This window comes from Trichosurus vulpecula, chromosome 8, assembly GCF_011100635.1.
Source record: "Trichosurus vulpecula isolate mTriVul1 chromosome 8, mTriVul1.pri, whole genome shotgun sequence".
NCBI classification, from domain to species: Eukaryota; Metazoa; Chordata; class Mammalia; order Diprotodontia; family Phalangeridae; genus Trichosurus; species Trichosurus vulpecula.
Genome location: NC_050580.1, coordinates 8,820,499 through 8,842,771, shown reverse-complemented (window position 1 = coordinate 8,842,771; position 22,273 = coordinate 8,820,499). Strand labels below are relative to the sequence as shown.

Sequence of the window (22,273 nt, the reverse complement as noted above, 5' to 3'; positions counted from 1 at the left end):
AAAGGCTTTGGTGGAATTGGAAGCCTCTTTTAGCATTCCACATGGGAAAATGATTTTTCCAAGGGTATGGGTTATAGCAATAGGGGAGCTGGTGCTGCCTTGTTAGAGGGAGTCACCTTTGCTAAGAATTCTATATATAAGTCACAGGTCTGGTCCTCCACACACACCTCACCACCCCTCAAAGGTGCAGGGACCACAAAGACCAAAAGAAATCATCCTTGCCCTCTAGGGGTTAACATTCCAGAAGCAAATGCAAGGTGTATATAAAATAATCAAAGTGATTTCATGAGGGATAGGTTACTAACTTTCGAGTGGATCAGGAAATTCCTTGGGTGGAAAGCCAAGGACTCTTAGAAGGCTGAGGTGAGAAGGGAGAGAGCAGTAGTTCTATAAATGCAGTCATAGGAAACACCCTGCTAAGGAGGTGTAAAAAAGTCGGGGAGGGGAAGGTAATTTCCAAAAAAGAAATGTTTCAGTAAATATTTCTATTGCAAAATGCTGATGATGAATTATTGGAATTTGGATTTCAGACCATTGTTTTAGATACTCCCATGTATAAAACAGAGGGAGAAGGGCTGCTGCTTTACAGCTGAAACTGAAAAGGATGGACTTGAAATGAAAATAGCCCATTAAGGAGAAAAGACATAGCAGCTGTGCTTCTGGTACCTGATGGGAAAACAAGGGACTCTTGAAATGTCAAGAAGAACCAAATGTGAACACATGAATGGGGAGAGATGATACTCCCCTGCTGGAGCTGAAGGGACGGGTGCTTGCTCTCCAAACTTTGAGGAGAATTTAAAAAGTGATGAGTGAATCAGCTTGATCTTGTGTCTTCTGGGGGATGAGATGGAGCCCTGAAACTCTGCTCCTCTAACTGCTTTCTGTTTCCTACCTTCAGAGCTTATTCACTTTCCTCTTTTGCTTGTCTGTTATTCCCCAAGCCTTCTTTGCTCACTTTAAGCATGAGAGAGAGAGAGAGAGAGAGAGAGAGAGAGAGAGAGAGAGAGAGAGAGAAGCAGCACCAGCTCAGGGGTCTGGCTAGAGGAAGAATTCTTAATTAAGCAAAAGTTACTGGTGATCAGAAAAGAAAAAATAGATAAATCTGATTCCATGAAATAGAAAGTCTTTAGCACAAGCAAAATCAATGCAACTAGAAAAAAGGGAGCTATCAATTGGGGTATTTTTTTTTTTTTTTTGCTTCAAATATCTCTGATATTCAGTGCTTATTGGGAATGAATGCAAAGACATCAGAACAAGTCCCATGCCCCAATGGATTAGCAGAAAGGGAAATGAACATAGTCAAAAGAACTGCAAATCCAGAGCTCTCTAAGAAGGAGAAGCAGTGAATGACAGTTTGAGAGAAGGCAATAGAGGCCTGATGTGAGGGAAAATTTCCTAATAATTAGTATGTTCCAAAGTGAGATGGGATGCCCTGGGATGTAGCGGGTTCCTGCTCTTTTGAGTTATTCAAGGAAAGAGTGGATGATCACTTGCCATATTTGTTTCATTAGCAATTGCCATTAACATTTGAGTTGCCTTTAGCTTCTAAGGTCCCTAACAACCCTTAAATTCTGAGATCCCAATCTATTGAAATTCTGGCTCCCCTACTAAACTTCTTAAGGGCAAGGACCATCACACTTTTGCATTTGTATTTCCTGTACCTACCTAGCTCAGTGCTGGACCCATGGATAGACACTTGATGGGTGCTTGCTGATAAAGACCTAGAACTAGAAGACAAGAGGTATGACTGGTCTATTATCACTCAAGTCAATTAGAGAGTGTTCAGGTACAGAAGACCAATTGGCAGAGATCTCAAATCTGTATGATTCTACTCTTGTTCTCTATCCTCATGTGCCCTCTGTTCGAATGGTCTGAATGTCTGTGGAAAGATCATTTGTTCCAGTTAGTTTTCTGTGAAAGATGCAGAACAACATTCTGGAAGATCAGTCAAAGTGTCTTTGAGAGACTCAAAATGGCACCAGTCTTCTCTCCTTAGAGTTGGGCTATTCTCAGCAAACCAGGTGCAAGACCTTGATCTCAATTTAGGTTGTAGATTTTGGCAACAGATATTCCCATAATCAGTCTAAAGTGTGCATGGCCAAGCCAACATCAGTCTGCCCAATAAATCTAATTTTCTCTGCTTTCTTTCTGCTTTTTCATTGAAAGAAATCTTACATTGTTTTTCGGGCCTTTGACATGTATTTGATGCTGCTGAGAATATTTTCTCTTGTAGATTTTTAGCGTTTTTTCCAATGAAATAGTCACCTTATTACCTTCAGAAGGGTAATGATGATGAGATGATGATGATGATGATGATGGTGATGATAAGATAATGATGGTGATGATAATAGCTGATACTCATATATCATGTTAAAATTTGTAAAGTGATTTACATAGGTTAATTGAGTACATCTTCACAACTTCTCAGTAGGCAGGTGCCATTATTATCTCTAGTAAGACTATGAGAGCAGGGACTACTTTCTTTTTTCCTTTGTATCTCTAGTGACTCTCGTGGTGCCTGGCACATCTTAGCAAACAATACATGCCTGCTGAGTGAATAGATTTTGCAAATAAGGAAACCACTGCTCAGAAACATTAAAAGTCAAGTCAGCAAGAATTTCTTCAGTGCTCAGTCAGTGCTCGACTCTGTGCTAGTCACTGGGGATATTCAGAAAGGCAGAATGAGAGTTCCTACTCTCTAGAAGCTTATATTCTGTGGTATAATAGATTTAACTCTAGAGGTGATCTAGAAGTCATTGTCATTTTCTCGGTGAGCAAACTGAGTTCTGTGGAGATAAGGTGATTTGGTCAGGGCCATACAACAAGTACATATCAGAGTTGGACCTTGAACTTGGGTCTTTCTGACTTTATGTTGGCTCTGCATTGATTACAGCACTCTTCCTCACCTGTATTAAAAAGAACAAGAACACTGGTAGTGTTAATCCCATTGTGTTTTGAGCCAATTGGTGGCACAGTGGATAGAAGGCTGGGCCCAGAGTCAGGAAAGTGTGAGTTCAAATCCACCATCAGGAACTTAAACTAAACCTCTGTCTGCCTCAGTTTACCTTATTATTTTGTTGAGATGATATAGATCATCATCATTGTCCCCTGATGAGCCATGGGGTTTCTCACCACTTTTTCCGGTGACTAATGGCACTAAATTATTTATATATGTTAAGTAGTATAAAAGAATGAAAAAGGAGTCATTCTTTCCATGTTTCCAGTTCTTGAGATAACTTCAGTCTCCTGCAGCAGCCAATCTGGAACATGTTCAATGAGCTAGTGAGCCATTCCAGTACCCTCCATCAATGCTACAGCATAGAGGAGATTTTGTGTTGTTTTCCTAAAGGCTAGAGTCTGCCTAACTTAATATGCTGTCAAAGTTTCCTTTTGAAGTCAAGAGGGGGATGGGCCAATGAGTAGATACCTACCCCTACTCTTCTCTAATAAGCCAAGGCATGGCCCCCACAAGGAGTTTTCAGCACTCACCTGGTGCCATCCAGACAAAGCATGTTTTGTGACTAATCTCCTAAGCAAGAGCCCCTTCATTGACCTTGTTGTGTTTTCCTTCAGAGGATTTCATACCTTCAGGTCAACTAAACACTGTGTTAGCCTTAAGGCAGCATAGTTTCATAGACAGTTATCCTGTCGTTGAAGCCAGTGAATTGGCTGCCCCAAAAGAACTTACTTTCTTCATCACATTTGGTTAATATATATCATTTCCTTCTGTTGTGTGACCTGGACCCTTGAGGTCATTGACAGGGCTTTGTATAGGTGTGAGGTGGAAATGGGGATTATAGAAGAATTACACAAATAAGCAGTAAAGAGGTCATGAGGTAATGAAGAAAGTGATTAACAAAGGAGACCAAGGGGTGTGGTAGAAAGAATCCTGAGCATGGAGTTAGGACAGACCTGGTGCTCTTACAATTACTACCTTCACAACTTACCTTACCCTCTGTTTTCTCACGTGGAAAATGAGGGTAGTAATACAAGTTGTGCCTACTTCACAGGTTTGTTTGGAAGTTGGGATGTTCCGAAAGTCTTAGTGCAGTGCTAGTAAAGCTTAAGAATACACTGAGTAAAATGTTCTAAAATTCCACACAGAATAATGTGCAAACAGCAGATCTTATCATTGCCCTCATCACTGTCATCGCTGTCATCATCACTGCCATCACCACCACCACCACCATCATTATCCCCATCCTCATCCCATCATCATCCCTGTCATCATCTCCATCATCCCCATCATCAACATCACTTATTTATACTTTACAGTAGGATTTAAAATTTGTCTCCTACTTCCCATTTCCTTCACATATGATAGTTTTAAAAGAAATATTTTCTCATTTTAAATCAGACTGTTGTGACTGGAGTTTTCATATTCCATTTATTTAAAATGCCCCAATCATTTCCTGTCATCCTTATGTCATTGGTCATAAGGGTGAATAAGTCATCACAGATTCAGAAAATTCTGTAGGTGAAGTGTTGCAAAGACCTTGTGGGTCATCTTGTGCAGCCCCTCCTTTTATAGAGTGCCAGAGAAGTAAGAGAGTTGAATTAGATGCTCTGAGGTCCCTTTAAGCTCTAAATTTAGGACCTTCTAAGTATCAGAATTCCAGAAATGGAAGAGTCATCTATGATGAGCTTGTCCAGCTCATCCCCTGACAAGTGTTCATTCAGCTTATGCCTGAAGACAAAACCTCTCGAACAGAGAAACAGTCTGCCTTTGGGGCAGCCCCTCTGCACCAGCTCTGATTGGTCGAGAGCTTTTCCTGATGTCATCTATATTGGCCTCATTATAAGTTTTATCTGTTCTCCTCAGATCTGCCCTCTGGGCTCAAACCCAGCAAGGCTGATCTTCCACTACTTTACAGCCCTTCAGATGCCCAAACCCAGCTATCAGGATCTGTTCATTGGGTGACACTATCCCTGCTATTTCCCAGTTTTTTTTTTTTTAGATGGCATATTTTCCTTTATTTTTCTTTTCCACAGGCTAACACTGCCCAGTTCTTTCCAATGTTCCTTGTAGGACATGGACTCAAAGCCTTTCCCCTTCCTGATTACCCTCCTGAACACTCTCCATCTCACCCATGTCCTTCTTAAACTGTGGACCCAAGAAATGAATGCAGTCCTTGAGATAAGGACTGCCCCTGGCAGAATCAAACAGGATTCTCACTTCCTTACTTGTTGAACCTCTGTTCATGTTACCCCAGACGGTGCCCACATTATTTTCCTTGGCTGCCATATTGTACTGATGACTTCGTGTTGAACATGGGTTTTACTAAGACCTTCTAGAACACTTTTTTCCAGACAAACTTCCAACAAAAAGGGAAGTGATCTAACTACTAAGTAGACATCATTTGGAGTATAGAACTCTGGCTTTCTGATTCCTTCTCATTGTGCTTTCTACCACACCATATGTAAGAAAAAGAATTTAGAGTGCAAAGGGTTTTTAGAGGTTATTGAGTCCAAATCTTCCCTTTTACAGAAAGGAAAACTGAAGCCCAGAGCTGAATTCTGAAGTTATATGACTAGGTAGTAGTAGGACCCCAAGCCTTTTGACTTCTAATTAAGTATTCTTTCCAAGGCCATGATTTCTAATTTGTGTGTCTTTTACTGAAGCATATATAGAGTGTTTCCTCACTCTGCTCTGCAAGCCCCAACCAAAGCTGGGGAAGGGCTGAGGAAAAGTTCAGAGAAAGAACACTCTCTGCATGATTGTCAGAAATGGCACAGGGGACTCTACTTGCTAGCAAGAATCAGGATTGCATTCCAGACTTGGTGTCAGGAGAGCTCTTGTTTCAAATTCTTGTTCAGCCATTTCTAGGTTTGTGGCCATGGATAAGTAACCAACTTCAGGAGCTCCAGTTTTCCATCTGTAAAATGGTGACTTTAACTTTTGTCCTATCCATCATGGTAATCAAATGAATTTCAGTGTGTGAAGCATTCTCCAAACCTCACAGCTCCCAAAATATCAATGTCCTCTGGCATTATGGTTTATTCAGAAGAATCTTTAAGAGCTTCATTGTAGAGGTGTGTTACCAGGAGCTGGTAACCACTTCAGAATGAGAATGCAGAGTGAGAGACGTTGCTCCTAAGACTGAAATACTTCCTCCCCTTCCACAGACTGCTCCCCTTCCCTGCCCTGCCCCAAGAAGCCTGCTTCAGACATCACAGAGGCTAAAAAGAAGGAAGGAAAGGAGACTAGAACTTATTCATTGCCTACTATATGCCAGGCACCGTGCTAACATACAAATGTTATCTCATTTGATCATTGAAACAACCTTGGGAGGCCATGGCTATTATCATCCTCCTTTTACAGTTCAGGAAGCTGTAAGTAGCAAGTAAGTAGGCTGGATTTGATCTCTTGTCTTCTTGACTCCAGGCCCAGTGCTCTGCGCACTGTGCCACTTAGCTCCCTTTATCATTATCCTTAGTTAAGTAGGTTGTTGCAAAGTGTGTCTAAGTCTGGGATAGGATCTATTGGTCCAAAGTAATCTAGTCATCCTCAATCCTTGGGAAGCTCCTGGGAATCCTGGCTATTGATGTAACTGTTGCATTATAAACCAAGTATAGGGTTTGTCTTTTTCATGGTCCCCAGTGATCATTGTAGGTGCTGACTGGGATTTCTGAATGACCAGATATTTGGAGGGAAAGTTCGGGGATCATATTGATAAAGGCTTAAGAGAGGCTGAGAGAAATTGCAGAGAAGCAAGTGTTGTAACTAAGGTGGGTGCAAGGACACCTTTCCTCATCAGAAAAGGAGAATGAACTGTTGTGGAACAGACTGGGTTTCACCTCACTGACCACTTGGCATGCCTCCCCCTCCCATCAGCTCCTCTTTCCTCCATTATCCACATGGCTACCTCAGTGGTGTCCCTCAGGCTCAGCTCTCCCTCGGGTAGAGTCCTGCTTGGGAAGTCTCAGTGACTCCCCATTACCTTGAAGGTAAAGGACCAGCTTTTCTGCTTTCAGCATCCAGATTCTGACTCCAGATTGTCTCCAGGCTTATTCCATGTTAGTCTTCCTCATACACTGTACACTTCAAGCAAATGGACTAGCTCAGTGTGCTCCCCCAATGGCATTCTCTCACACTTTGTCCAGCCTTTGCCCAGCTTGGCGCTCCAATCCAGAAGGCTCTCCTCCTTGCCTCTTCTGCTTAGCCTTCCTGCTGCCCTTCAAGACTTCTTTCAAGTATTCTTTGGATCAAGCATTAGTGTGAAAGGAGTGTCAAAAACACTGATTTATGCGTTGAAACAAATGAAGTGGAACGACTTATTCTGCAAGGTCAATCGATCATATTGCTAATTAATGTTGAGGTTTTAAAAACAAGAAATACATGATGGACTAAAATAGATAGATGGGATAGAGGCAGATGGATGGGATAAATGGATGGATGGATCGATGGATGAATGGATGGATGGATGGATGGATGGATGGATGGATGGATGGATGGATCGATGGATGAATGGATGGATGGATGGATGGATGGATGGATGGATGGATGAATGGATGAATGGATGGATGGATGGATGGATAGATGGGTGGATGTATCGATGGATGGATGGATGGATGGATAGATGGATGGATGGATCGATGGATGAATAGATGGATGAATGGATGAATGGATGGATGGATGGATGGATGGATGGATGGATCGATGGATGAATGGATGGATGGATGGATGGATGGATGGATGGATGGATGGATGGATGAATGGATGGATGGATGGATGGATGGATGGGTGGATGGATCGATGGATGGATGGATGGATCGATGGATGAATGGATGGATGGATGGATGAATCGATGGATGAATGGATGGATAGATGGATGAGTGGATGGATGGATAGATGGATGGATGGATCGATGGATGAATAGATGGATGAATGGATGGATGGATGGATGGATAGATAGGTAGATAAAAAGTATTCAAGTAAAAGTAGTTTGAGTTAAAAAAAGCCTCATCTCAAGCATCACCTCTTTCCTCCACATGTTAATTACTTCCCCTCCAAATTATTATGTACTACAGTCTCTGTGTGTGTGTGTGTGCGCATGCACACACACACGCATGTGCACATGAGCACGCATATCGTTTCCCTCATCCCTGGAGAAGGTATGTTTCTGCAGGGTAGGGACTGTGCCTGATGCAGAGCCTGGCACGTAGTACAGGTACGAGGTTTACTGAATTGTTTTAGAGAGGATTCCTCATCAGATATTCATTGGGCTAGATGGTGTCTGAGGTCCTTCCTAGCCTCTATGGTGTGCTCTGTGTGCTCCAAATAAGGAGAACACTTTTTGGCTTTGCTGCAGGCCAAGGCCACAGCCAGGGACCAAAGACAGACTAGAAAGAGCTGGTAGAAAGAGGTATCATTTACATCCATGCCATCCTGTTTTACAGGAGTATCAGAGGCATGTTTTGGAATACTCTGGGCTCAGCTGCCCACTGAGGGAGTCCTGGCTGCTGCATCCCAGAAAGAGAGGATGCTTCAACACCTGTGCAATGAAATGAGACTAATTAGTGAGGTCCTTGAAAGATGCTGGTCTCCAGCTAGGGTGGCCAGAGAATTTCATCCACAGAGGATCTGACACCTCAGAAGCTGGTGGGAAGAAACAAGTAGGAGGGAAAGTTGACCAGTATATTTGAAGAGAAATATTCCTGTGGGCTGTGAATCCTGAGCCAGAACCTAGGTACCTTTCTAGCCTCTGCCTCCTCCTCTCCAATTTCCTTGCTCTTTCACATTGTGCTAAACCTTTACAGTCTGCTAAAGCTTCCTGTGTCATGGAGCACTGTCCAAAGTGCCCTTGGGTTTCATTGTGTATGTACGTGTGAGAGTGTGTGCATGTGCATGTTTGTGCATGGGCATGTGGGTGTGTGTGTCAGGCGGGGAGGAGAGGGCTGATCTCCTTGGGCTTGGAGGCCTGTGCCATGGTACTGGCACCCCTGTCACTGGCTGTTGTACGTCACGATGCCCTAATTGTGTCAGTTTTTCTAAACATGCAAAAGAGTGAGCACAGCTGCAGCCTCCTTTCCCCCGAAGCGAAAACCTGCATGTGATGGTTCTTCTCCAGGACTCCCACATTCTGAGGGGGATGTAGCCGCAGAGACGGGCCTTGGTCTGTTCGTGAGACCTTGTAAAGGATCCGCTGGGCAGCGGGGTGGGCAGGGGGCAGAGTGGAAGGAGTGCTGGCTTCTGGGACCACCTCAGACACTGCCTCGCCTTGTCACTCTGAGCGAGCATTTTATCTGTTGCTTCCTCAGTTTCCTTATTTGCAAAATGTAGCTAGCAATGTGATTGTGGGGCAAACAATCTGTAAGTTTCAAAGCAAGAAGGGAAAGAAATAGGAGTCGGGTTTATTTTTTAATATTTTCAAGGAAATACTCTAATTTTATGTGCCCATTAAATGATCACAAGTTACATATGTATATATATGTGTGTATGCATATATATGTTTATACATATATATGTATGTATGCATATATATGTTTATGCATATATATGTTTATACATATATATGTATGTATGTATATCTATCTATCTATCTATCTATCTATCTATCTATGATTGTTGATCTCTGTGCAATGATTTATCCAATAGGCAAAGACCCATTTCCTCAATACTCTTTTCCCTTTTCTGGCAAAAAGAAAGATGGGGCCTGGATTCTAATTTCCTTGATGTAGAGAACTCCCAAATGACAAAACTGATAAAAGCCAGTGTCTGTTCCTCAATTTATAGTCTCCAGCATGGAGGGGTTCAGCAACTTGCTTGGCCATAGCAGATATGTCAGAAGTGGGCCTTGAAGTCAACTGTCTATCCTGGAAGAGAAGCATCGAACAATCTCTTTTCAAATCGTGCCTCTAAAGTACCAATTAAGGGAGCAAACGAGCCTGTATGTCCAAGCACCATGGGAAGAACTCAGGATTTGGAGGAAGAGGATTGACATTCTTTTCCCTGCTCTGCTATGTCCAAGCTGTGTGACTTTGGTGATCCCCTCCTTCCCCACGCCTTTTATTTCCTCAGTTGTAAAATGGGCAGGTTGGAGTAGATCCTATCCACATCTCAGGCTTCATGATCTAGCATTAAAGGCATGAGAAGAATCCTAAGCTTTGGAGCCCTTACCTCTCTTACTGTCCTCCTTCCTCATCATTTCTCCCCATTCTTGACTGACCTGCTGTGCCCATATTACAAATTTAGCAAATTCATGACTTGATCTTCCCAACTCAGTCTTGTGGACTGGAACATCTCATATCCAGGGTATTCAAATAGAGACAGAAGTCCTGTGATCCTCCTAGGCTTGCACTAGAAATACCTGTCTAGGGTCTGAAGGGATAAATCTCTTTATTTTGCAGAGGAAGAAACTTATTTCCCAAGAACAGAAGTGACTCTGACATCATAATTTGTGTTTTAGGGGTTTTCGAGGACCTCTACCCCAATCTTTCTTTCAAGGCAGCAGCATAAGGCCCATGGAGGTTGTGACTTGTCCAAAGTCACATACATAGTAAGTAACCAAAACAAGATTTGAACTTGGGCCCTCCCAAACTAGTCATACTATACCACTGCCCCAGTAATGCTGTCCTTAGCTGTATTCATTATCCTGCCTACCTTAGAGCCAAGAAAAAAATGTCTAAGTATCTCCCAGTATGCACCTAGTCTCCATGTATTATCCATAGCAGGGATTTAAATTTATGTAATGAACATAATTCCATGTTTAGTGACCAGCAGTCCCATTGCTTTTGGGACTCACTGGGCAAAGTCTGTTCTTAAAAATAGCTATGAATTGGCATTCAGCGAATTACCACATATTAGAAATAGGAGGGAGACCTGGTGCCCCCGTGTCATTACATGGGAGTCCCTAAAACGTTAAGCTTCCTGCCTGAGGTCCTGGAGCTAATAAAGGGTCAGTCATCCCAAACTTCTAGAGTTAGAAGAGAGACCACAGACCCTCTATCAAGTTACAGCCTTTGCCTGAAGACAGAGGAGCCCCTCACTGCCCGCTGAGCCTGCCCATTTCTATTTGGGATAATTCTGGTTATTAACAAGGCTTTCCAGACACCGAGCAGAATCTTACCTCTTTGCAGCTTCTCCCCATGGCAATTATTTCTGCCCTCTGTGATCAGGTATAGAAAGTCTGATCCTTCTTTCACATGACAGATAAGTAAATACAATTATTTGTCAAGGTGAAAGGCACCTTGTTTCACATGCTAAGTTAGACTAGACAAAGGAGGAATAATGAATAACCCAAGTAGAACAAGGAGAGCAAATGCAATTTGTAAAGAAGGAGACCTAACATGGAGGCTTTAAGCTTTGTTTTTCATCTTTCCCCAAGATATATGGAACAATGAGTTCACAGAATCAAGAGCAACTTAAATCCTCATCAAAGTTCAGAACACAAATCTACCTTCCTGATGGCCAAAAGCTCCTCCAGCTCCTCCGTGCCCCTGTCCGTGGTTCTGAAATGGCTGACCTGGGAGTCAAACTCTGCTCTTCTGGCCTAGGTGCTAGGCTGCCTGTACTTCCCACATGCTGACAGCTTAGCTTCACTGCACAGACCCTGGGCTTGGAATCTGAAGTCTCTGGCTTTGAATCTTAGCTCTGCTCTTTACAGATTCTATGACCTTGGACAAGTCTCAGTCTCAGTATCCCCTGCAGTAAAGTGACCTGCTACTGCTGCTGCTCCTCATTCTATTACACACTCCAAAGGCTAGTTTTCATAGGGGCAAAAATTTGAAATGCACAAGTATGGATCCTGCTTTTACAATCTTTTTGTCAATTCCAGAAAGGTTGTAAGACAGTGATTTGTACATCTGAAAGCATTTTCTAGTGCCTGGCACAGAGTAGGCCCTTACTAAGTGCTTCTGGAATGAATACCCAGATTTTCTGCTAACATCATCCTTGAGTCTAGTGCATAGCTGTTTGCTCAGGCTCACTTAAGACTTTGATCCCATAATGTACTGAAATACAGACTCCTGTGATAAACAACGATGCTAGGATAGAATATAACATCAGACTGCTGTAGGCTGTAGTAATGTAAAGCTCGAGGTGAAACCTCCCTATTTATATAACAGTGTTTCTGTGTGAAACATGTGTTCAGGGTTACAATTTGGAATTCCTGGAGCATGCTATAATGCCGTATTCCTTTTCCATTCTCCCCAATCTCCCACCAGATTATTTGCTAGATAGAATTTCATTTGTCTTGGCATTCCCTGGGGCTGGCATATAGGAGACCCTTAAAAATGTTTGTTGAGTCAAATTTAACCTCTCTTTAGTCAATTGATCCACGCTCAAGCATTTATTAAGTGCCTGCTATGCATGCACAGTTCCTCTTCTTTCCCACTTAATAATCTGTTGGTCCCAAATGGCAGCTACTTTAACCCTAAGGCTGGTTGGTTCTGTGGTCTGAAGCAAGTAATTTAGGAGACACAGAAAAACATCCTCATCACAGTCTTCCTGAAAGTACTTTATATACACAATCTAACTTGCTCTTCCATCACACCATTCCTGTGAGATAATAGTTTACAGACATGTTCATCCTCATTTTATAGATATAGATAGTAAAGATATGAGAGAATGATCTAGTCATTTGGAGTAACTCAAGGTCCCATGTAATATAAGAGGCAGAGCCAGACCACAAAGCCCAGCCTTCTGCCTCCACAGCCATTGGTACCTCTTCTATGTCATGCATATCCACACCATTAGCCAGCTGTGGTTGGAAAAGCCCAGGAATTGAAGACCGTGGACTTGGGTTTCAATCCTAGCTCTGCCATTTACTAACTTTGTTACCATGGGCATCTTCCTGACCCTCTCAAAGCCTCAGCTTATCTGATGATGGCATAACTTTTCAAGTTCCTTTTATCTCTGAATCTTGAGGAATTTCCACCATGGCTCTGTCCTTCATATATGATGCCCCACTGCTTTTGGCATTAGGATAATGGAGTTGGGGACAGGCATTGGGCAGGAAGAGGGACTCCAGAGGACTGGGACTACTCTCTCTGTCCAATGATGCCAATTCTAACTTTCCTTCAAAGAAGAGCTGAAATGTCACCTTTACCAAGAAATCTTATATCATTTCCGGACTTCCCCACTCATCTTCAGCTCCTATGACCAAGGGTACTTTTCTCTGAATTTCCATTGCCTTCCTCATTCAGCAGCCAGCCCACTTTTGAGGTATTTGGGGGTTATCCCTTGGCCCCAGCTGCCTTTCAAGTCTCTCTTATTTTCTTATTTTTTTTTTGCCTGCCTCAAAAATTGACCTCTCTCCCAGTACAACTTGCTGAACATAATTCAATCCACTAAGCATTTATTAAACACTTGCCATGTGCTAGGCTCTGGACATAACCAGAGGAAAACAAAATAGCTCCTGACTGCAAGCAGCTTACATTCTGCTGCTTTTAGCCAGCATTTTCATATGGTAGAACAGAATGAAGTCTCACATCTTTCCCTCTTTTCCTGCCATGAAAATAGCTCACGATATTATCAGAAGGTTGCTAAGGGTTTGTACTGTTAGCATAGAGGAAGCCCCATATGCTTTAGGAGCCATTCCTACCTCTTTTTTATTTTTATTTGTCCCTCAGAAAGGAATTAGATGTTTGTTTAAATGATTACAAAAGTCTCTCCTGGAGAGTTCTACTACACTCTGAAAATATAGAAAATGCCACATGCAGTCGAGTTTACGTAGACCATGTCGACAGGGAAGAATCAATAACACCCAATCAACTTCCTAGGGTTCAACCATTGTTTGGCCTGTCTACTTTATTTGTAAAGTTCACTTTCATTGCCCTTCTATCAGATAGGCATGTTCTCACCATCATTAATGGTTGGAGAAATAGCATCAAACTTCTAAAAAACATATCTTAGTACATCTGTGTGAGGGTGAAGACAGACCCTCAGAATTCTTGTGTAACTAACAAACTCTCTAAATTCCTACTGTGTGCCAGGCAATGTGCCAGGTGCTGGGGCTACAAAGATGAAAGTGAGACACAAAACGTTCATTCATGCTGCACCATAAGAATTGTTTATTTTCGCTTCCTTAATGTGATTCCTTAAAGAGAAATTATTGTTGATTTAGAATTGGTGGTTTGAGGCATACATATTAATGTATAGTAAATAACTTCATTGTCATCATTCCAAGGTGCTAATTGTTCAGGAAGAAAGAGAAACAATTCATTCAGCATATATATAAGGACAATCAAATTTTTTAAAAAGCAAGACAAGTAAGCAAGTTTGAAAGAGATTATGCCATTGTTTCTAGCCATTTCAGATCCTTGAATAAAAAATGCAGGCATATTAACCACATTGAAGAAAGTAGCCACTCAGCTTCCTTATTGATTGGGGCTTTTAAAATGCAACATGGATATGAAAAGGGAGTTATTGCCACACGCCATTAAGATCTGCAGAAGACATGTTTGCTTGTACATACCCTTCCCGATGAGCCTCTCCCTTTTCCAACTCCTGGATCACGCCCAGTAGCACTTTGATGGTTTCCTGGCTGGAGCTGATCAAGTTTTCCATCATCTGAAGCTGTGCTTTCAAGTCTATTACTTCTGTGTGAGGCACAATTTCACGGCATTCTTCGCTCACTGCCACAGCCGTCTGGCAAGGCGGATTCTCGTCCGTCGGTGAGACATTTCTCTGAAGGGTCTGCTCGTTACATTCGCTTGATGGGCACTGTGCCTGTATGGGACAGGTTTGAGCATTTTCTGCCTGGGGATGGAGCCCATTCAGATGCCCAGTTCTCCTTTTCTCCTCCTCTGTGGCTGGGCACAGTGACCATTCGCTCTCTGCTGCTGAGTTTGGCAAGGTGGGCTCAGTGGCTTGGGAACCAGACGCAGGTAAATAAACAGTCGCTATTTCTGTCTTAAACACTCTGCCTTGTGCTGATGGATGGGCATCCTCTGGCAGCGCTTTGTCTTCTTTCGCCTTGGCGTATGGCTGGTGATCAGACTCTTCAGAACCTGGGTCGGTGGAGTTTTGAAGACGAGGGCCTTTAACACAACTGTATAGATCTGGGTTTTTACAAGAGTCTAAACAGGAGTCACTAGGAGCCCGGTCGATGGCATTCATGTGTTCATCAGAATGGGCCATCAGGTCCCCTGCCTTTTGCTCGCCAGCTGTCTTGCTGCACTGAGCAGCCTCCCCTGAGTTTTGACCATCACTCTGATCCTGGACATCTATTAGAAATCCATTGTTTTGATTCTTGAAGGTGTTGGCCACCTGGGTGCTCTTAATGATGCTTCCTTTTTTGCGATCCAGAGGGAATGTCTGGTAACACTTTTTCAGATCTGGGGAAGTCTGTACTCCTGTGCTCTTGGTCACATTAGGGATGGACCTCCGGGCAGGCACTGTCATATACTTGCGATAAGCAGCCGCTTTATAGGAGATGGGCTTAGCGTCCTTTCTGTCCGTAGATGGAACAGCAGCGAGCTGTCTGTCCCTTTGTTCACTCTGGGCCTCACAGATGTCTTTAAAGCGCACCTGAAGGGCTTTGTTTCTCTTCTTAATCTGCCGATTGGGGTCCAGGGCATATCGCATCTCCAAGGCCAGTGAAGCTGCTGGCTCGACTTCACTTTCTGAAGGTGTGAGTAAGCATTTGCCAGGTTCCTTACTCACCATGATTCCTGCATTCAAAAACAGCACACAGAAACTCAGTTACAGAGAGAACAGGAAGAAAAGACACAATCAACAAAAGCTCATTTGTTTTTAGAGGAAGGTATTAAGAACCACACAATATTCCTAGGTGACGTTGGTCTGAGATGCGGAGAACCAGCCTCCCGAAAAAACTGATCTGGCCCAACTCGGAATGAATGTCTCTGTGACCATCATGCTTGTGTGGGCTTCTGTGTGGATTACACTACTTTTCTTTTCATAGCAATGAATGCATGTTTCCCCATTACATAATCCCACTTCATTCATCAAGCAGGCTAACGACATTCCATGTTCTACTTTAGAAATTATCATTTCATGTATTACTTCCTTTTTCTTTTTAGCAGATGGTTTACCAAATGCTATTTATTCCACTTGGACTTTTCTCTTTCTTGAACATGGCATGATTAATCTGTCCTTGGGTTCTAAGACATTACCATTTCTGTGTGCCAGAGTGTCTGAGCACTCAGTTCTGAGTCCACACCTATCTCCACCTCTGCCTCTAAAACAAGAGCTTCAGAGCTATTTTAAGTTGCTAGTTATGATAGGATGTGGAGGGATGTTAGCCATACCAGATTCTCTTGATCGATATGATGGCATGGATAAAGATGAAGTATATGGGGCATTTATGCACATTGTGGAATGGACTGGGGGTTCCTTGCTTTGGTGGAGGTGAAGGAAGTAGCAACAGCCTTGTCTGGAGGGCTAAGTTGCCTCCAAAAACAATGCTTTCGTGGGTTTCAGGATTTTTTTTCTTGAAAGAATAAATTTTTGTATTTTCACCCATAACTCTATAAAAAACAATTGTGGTAGTTTCTGTACTTAAATACCTCCCCTCCCCCCCAAATCTGAAGGCTTTGTGTTAATCATGCAAATTCATCCCGGGGAGATGATGGAATGTGCCTGAAAGGCTGCAGGTGGCCGCTGATTCCTCTCAGGGAATACCCGCCGGGTAAAAATGCCGGATTTTTATTAGGCAGCTTCACAGATGTTGCAAGCACATGGAAAACCTTCCTTGAGTGTTTAACTCAAAGCAAGAAGATGTTGTTAAGTGTTGCAATTGTCAGCAAAGTTCTTATTTCCTCCTGCCTTTGTGGACAAGATCTCTGGAAGAGTTCGAAGTCAAAACTCTTAATTCTTGGTACTGGAGTTAGACAGCTTGGTTGGTTGGCCTTTGGGATTGCTGAGGACAAGGTGGCAAGCTGAAGCAGTAAGTATGGCACATTTAATGTAACGCCAAGGAATGTCTAGTCTCAAAGTGACATGTTGGTCAGTAGATAGAGCTCTGAGCCTTGAGTCAATAAAATCCAAGTTCACATCCTTCCTTGGGCACTTTGTGGCTAAGTGATGACTGGGCGAGTCACCTAACCTCCTTCTGCTTCAGTTTCTTTAATTGTGGAATGAGGATAAAAATACTGCATGCCTCCCCAGCACAAACATTGTAAGGATCAAATGATGTGAGATTTGTAAAGCTCTTAGCCCAGTACCTCTCACATAGTAGGTGCTTCATCAGTGTTTATTCCCATCCACCAAAGCCTGCGAGTGAGTGTGCAGTGATTCCCATCAATAACAAAGCTTAGCCATAGCCAACAACACTTTTGCTGACTCCCACGATTGTTGAGGTTCAAGGCTCAGAGGTCCTTAGCGCAAGGGCCCCATGGTGAAGGTTTCTCTCTAATGCCTCAAAGAAGTGCCTGGCAAAGCATAGGCACTTAGTGAATCCTTTCCAAATTGAATTGAGTCCCCATTTTCAATGAGGAAAGTGAGACAGAGTAAAGTTAAATGACTCATACAGGTTGTATCTAGGATTCGAACTCAGCTCCAGAGTCCTAATCTGGCTTTTTCCACCAAGGTGTTTAACTGATTATGTGGAATGATCATAGGGCCATAGAATTTGGATTGGGGAAGGCCTAGATCATTACTCCATTTCTCTCTTTTTTAAGTGAGGAAATGAGTCTAGAATGGAAAAAAAAATACCTTCCCCAAGCTGCACGAGGAGTGACCAAGAGAGAATCCACCTGTTCCCCTGAGGAACACTACATAACCCAAACCAAAAACCCACCAGAATCATGGACCACAGTAGGTGGCCATTTGGTCAGTTAGCATGAATTTATTAAACTCTTACTGTGTCTCAGGCAGTGTGCTTCAAAGAGAGTCCAAAGCCAGCCCCTGCCCTCAGGGAGCTCCCCGCCTAAGGGGGAGGGGAATCGCCCACAGATGGAGGATGGGTTATTCATGTTAGGCTTTTTTTTTTCCCTTTTGGGGGCCTAAGAGCATGAGCAGAAGGTCAAGTAAAAATTTCAACAGTTTGGATGTTTGCCTGATATTTAAAAAGCAACAACCAAGACAAACAAACAAACATTTTATGTTATGACCAAGATAAATTAAGCATTTTATAAGTTGTGACATAAACAACTTAATCAGTGAACAGTTTGGAGGATCATGAAAATTAACAACGTCTGAAGACTCTTAGACTTTTAAAAATAGGGGTGTGAGGAACCCTTTGAGGCTGGCCTTTGCTATGGTCTTTCATCTCGGGCTCTGAGGAACAAAAAGTGATGGAAAAATAAAATGGCACTGATAGGTTGTAAAGCTTCAACTGTTTTCAGCACATGTTTGTCGTGCCAGATAGAAAAACACAAGTCAAAGCTTGATTGGTGAAACCTGCCACCCAAAGGATCAGTCATTTGAAGATGAAGAAAGGGGCATTAGCCAAGGCAATCTGGAATGACTGAGTCCATGTGCAGAGGGAGGGAGATGAGCTATCTAGTAATAGTAGCATATTAGGAAATACTTAAACTTCTGGCCCTTCAGAGTTTATACTAAACTTAAAGTTTTGCCATCTGCATAGCTGCCCTATGAGGTAGGTAATGCTTGTTTGACTGTGTTTGCACAAACTCTCTTCCAGCCTCCCATTTTTTTTTTTTTTAGTTTCTTACATTAGAAAAGCACATACTGTTTTTGGTGTCAGAGGACCTGCGTTCAAATCCTGAATTTCCCACTTATTGCCTGGGTGACCTTGGGCATATCACTTAACCTTTCTTCTTTTTTCGTCATCCATGAAATGAGTCAGTTGGGCTAGGTGGCATGGAAGGGCCTTTCTAGTGTTTGATCTGTTATCCTATGATCTAGAGGCTGCCATTTTACACCATTTTGACAAACGGTTCCTTCTTTATCCATCCCCACATGATGCTGAGGTTTGGGGTAAATGGCTTCCTGTATGAGATAGGTGATGGTGGTAAAGCAGGAGCTTTTTGTGGGTATTTTGGTTCTGTTGGGGGGGATAGGATGGGACACCTCTTGCTAAGGTTCTTGTCTCCTTCAGGGCGGGGTTGCATGGACAACAGGCACTTGAGAAAGGCCTGATGGTAGTCTCTGACCCCTCATGGAGAGACCGGAGCTCCATCCTCTCCCTTCTCCTTCTCTTCCCTTCTCCATCTCTTCCCTTCTTTTGTGGTGCCCTTCTCTTGAAGAAGGCCTGCATACTGGGGGAAATCTGAGAGAACAGTTTTACAAAAAGCAATTTACTGGCGATTTTTCAGCATTTTCCCTGCCATGACTGAAAAATGTGTGTCTGAATAAATTTGTCCTATCATGCGATTCATCATGAAAATTGCTAGCAAGTGCCCGCAGCCGGCCATTGGTTTTGGAAGGTATTCTGAATCAGCAATCTCCTCTAACTAATAAAGCAACATTAGACATGACAATTACTTGTGGCAAGAGAAATTACAACTCAGTGCTATAACTTTGGGATATTGGAGAATTGATAAACTGACCAGCATCCAGAGAAGGCCAACTAGCATGGTAAAGGGCCTCACCATCACTAGGTGCAGGGCGGCCAAGGAAGAGAGAACAGAAAACACTAGCAAAATACTTATGATCCCCGGCCTTCTCCCTAAAGGAAGTCACTGTTACAGAGGACTAGTGTGAAGAGAGGAACCCATTGGATGACCCTATGCTATGCTATGTCCTTCAGTTCTGGCCCTTAGAGGTCCCTGTTCCTGACCACCCTTAGCAAAGGGCTGGCACCAGTTAGGCCAATGGGGTACCAAGAAAAACACCACTTACTGCCAAAGGCTTCCTTAGATGAGACATTCTCTGATTAGGAGACTACCTCCATCTCAGCAGGAAGATCTGAGTTCTTGTATTACCTTCAAACACTTGCCAGCCAAGTATGAGACACAGGACAGGCACTCGAGCCCTCTCTGCTTTGATTTCCTATCTATTAGATGAGGATAATAGCAACTCCACCCAGTCTTGTTATGGGAATCCAATGAGGTATCAGCTGTACAGGACTATAAACCTTAAAGCACTCTAGAAATTCTAGTGGTGGCTGCTGTTGATGACGCTGAATCTTGGTTTGCTCTGGGGCATGTTGCTGCAGTCGTAGAGATTATTTACCCTAAAGCTCCTAGGGACTGCCATGTTTGTTATATAAAACCCTTCACAGCCTGGCTCCTGGCTCTATGTCCTGGTTTATTCCATTTTATTCCCCGTTTTGCCCTCCACAGTCCAGCCAAACTGTCCTTCCTACTGCCCATTGCACCCAGTCCTGCTGCGCCTGTACAGGCTCCCCTTCATGCCTCTTCCTTCTCCCCTCCTCTCTCTGGAATCCATTCTTCTTTAGGCCTTTACTGATGAACTCAGCTGTGAGCATCCACTTCCCTCTTCTGTGAAATATCACTTAGTAAGTACTTCGACTGTATATATACATATATATGTATGTAAACATGTATCGTACAATCCATCTTTACACAAGCATGCACATACACTTATTTGTAGCTGCTCTTTATCCCAATATATTGTGTAGGCTCCATGAAGTAAGGGAGTGTTTTTGTATGCATGTCCCCACCCCCTTGTCAAGCCTCACCTGGCACATAGGTAGGTGCTCAGCGAATGCTTGTTCACTGATTGCTTAATGAATGCATGCTGGCCATGAAGATCTGCTAAAGGGCTGGAAGCTATTGGACCTGCAGGAGGGCAGGGGGGCTCTTGGGTTTAGCTCACATTTCAGTAGGGCTCCCTCAGGAGTCATGGAAGAGCCAGAGCTTTCTTCCATTTGGCCCCTTAGACCCAAAGTCAAAGTAGTGTGTGGAATGCGCGTGCAAGGTTCTCTCAGTGCTGTCTCTGCGTGAAATGTTCTGCCTCCCAAGTTGTGTCTTCCATTCAGGAGAGGTCTTTGAGCAAAGGCTGCCTGATTCCTCTCTGGCTCTGGGGTTAAAGGATTCTTTTTCTAGTGCAGGTTGAATTCTGTGGCCTCAGAGCTTCCTTCCATGTCTGAGATTCTGTAAATATCTGCCTTTTTTCCCTTATTAGCTAAAATCAAATAATGCCTTTGATTTCAAATTTCTTTGAAGACACTAAGAAAGAGGTCTATTTTTTCCAACCTTTATATTGTCCTGATTTTACAAATAACAGCGGGGCTTGGGTAATTTGTTCTTTATAGAATTTCACAAGAAGAAATTGCTGTTCCTGCAAGTTCATTACCCAGGCTTGGAAATAGTCCACATAAACATGTTTTAGGCCAAAACCCAACCCCCTCCCCAGTACTCCTTCCATACCTCTGATGGCCACAGGCGTCCTTTTCTGTTGTGTACAATTAGGAGGTTGTTGGTGTAAGAAACCCTCTAGGCCTTCTCTCTTTGCTGTGTTTTTAAAATAACTAGAACATTGATTTTACCTAGTTTGGTTTATCATCTGATAGGGGATCAACTGAAGTAACATAGGGAGGGCACTTTGAGCATCTTTAAAGAACCAGAGAAATAGGAGCATAGTTTTTCTTACTTTGTTGCTCCACTGGATTTCATAATTCCAGCATTTTGGACTTCACTTGAAGCCACTCACAATGTTGATTCTTTAAGAACTGGCAGAGCCATGAGCTCACTGGGTTATGACCCCCTTCCCAACTCAGCTCAGCTAGTCCTTGGATAACAGACACATAGTTCATCCTGAATCCTGAATCCTGATCCATAAGCTTTCCTAGCTGGGGAGGACTTGCCCTGATCTGGAATTTACCATCATTGCCCTTGAGAACCAAGGTTCCTCCAGTCCCATTCAAAGATGACTCTATGTTTTCAAAGGCCAAACACAATCTGTAGCCAATTCCTCTGGGCTCTACTTCAGTCCCAGAGAGACTGTCTGAAAATGGAGACATCGTGCCATGGAAGCCAAGGACCCTGGGAAGCAGCTGGACCAACACAAAGAAACCCATGTGTGGTGTAATGTAACATTGAAACAGCGAACAGTTAATTTTCAAGCTATTTGAAAGAGGAAAAGAGACCAACATATCACAAAGGATCAGGTAGTATTGATTGCACCCCCAAAGAAGTGATCAAGAAGAAACCAGAAGCTATGAACCCATACACTTTCTCATCCCTATAATATCTTGATAAGAATTATCTCTTCTAGACACATGTCTGTGCACATGGTTTACATAGGAGAGTGGAAGAGGTGGGCCTTTGCAAGTGATTTTACACATTATTTTGCACTTTAGAAGTCACTCTTGACTGAAATATATCAAAAATGTAAGAGTCCATTGTGTTATGTCATTAAAAAAATTTGACTTGGGAGAGTGAAATTCTGCTGGAAGAGTCTCTTTCCATTTGGTTTCTTCCTTGTGTAGGTTAAGATGAT

At 43.0% G+C, this 22,273-nt stretch overlaps 2 protein-coding genes across 3 annotated transcripts in view; one reads left to right on the top strand and one right to left on the bottom strand.

The window, feature by feature from the left end:
• The window catches only part of DOCK1 (dedicator of cytokinesis 1), a 604,993-nt gene that overhangs the window by 258,572 nt on the left and 324,148 nt on the right, over positions 1 to 22,273 (top strand). The gene's annotated exons all lie outside the window — the stretch shown is intronic.
• Positions 1 to 22,273, bottom strand: part of INSYN2A (inhibitory synaptic factor 2A) — a 90,504-nt gene that overhangs the window by 46,882 nt on the left and 21,349 nt on the right. The window contains exon 2 of the mRNA XM_036734506.1: positions 14,418 to 15,615. Coding sequence (XP_036590401.1) covers positions 14,418 to 15,610 — 1,193 coding nt within the window. The 5' untranslated portion in view covers positions 15,611 to 15,615. The remainder of the gene's footprint in view (positions 1 to 14,417; positions 15,616 to 22,273) is intronic.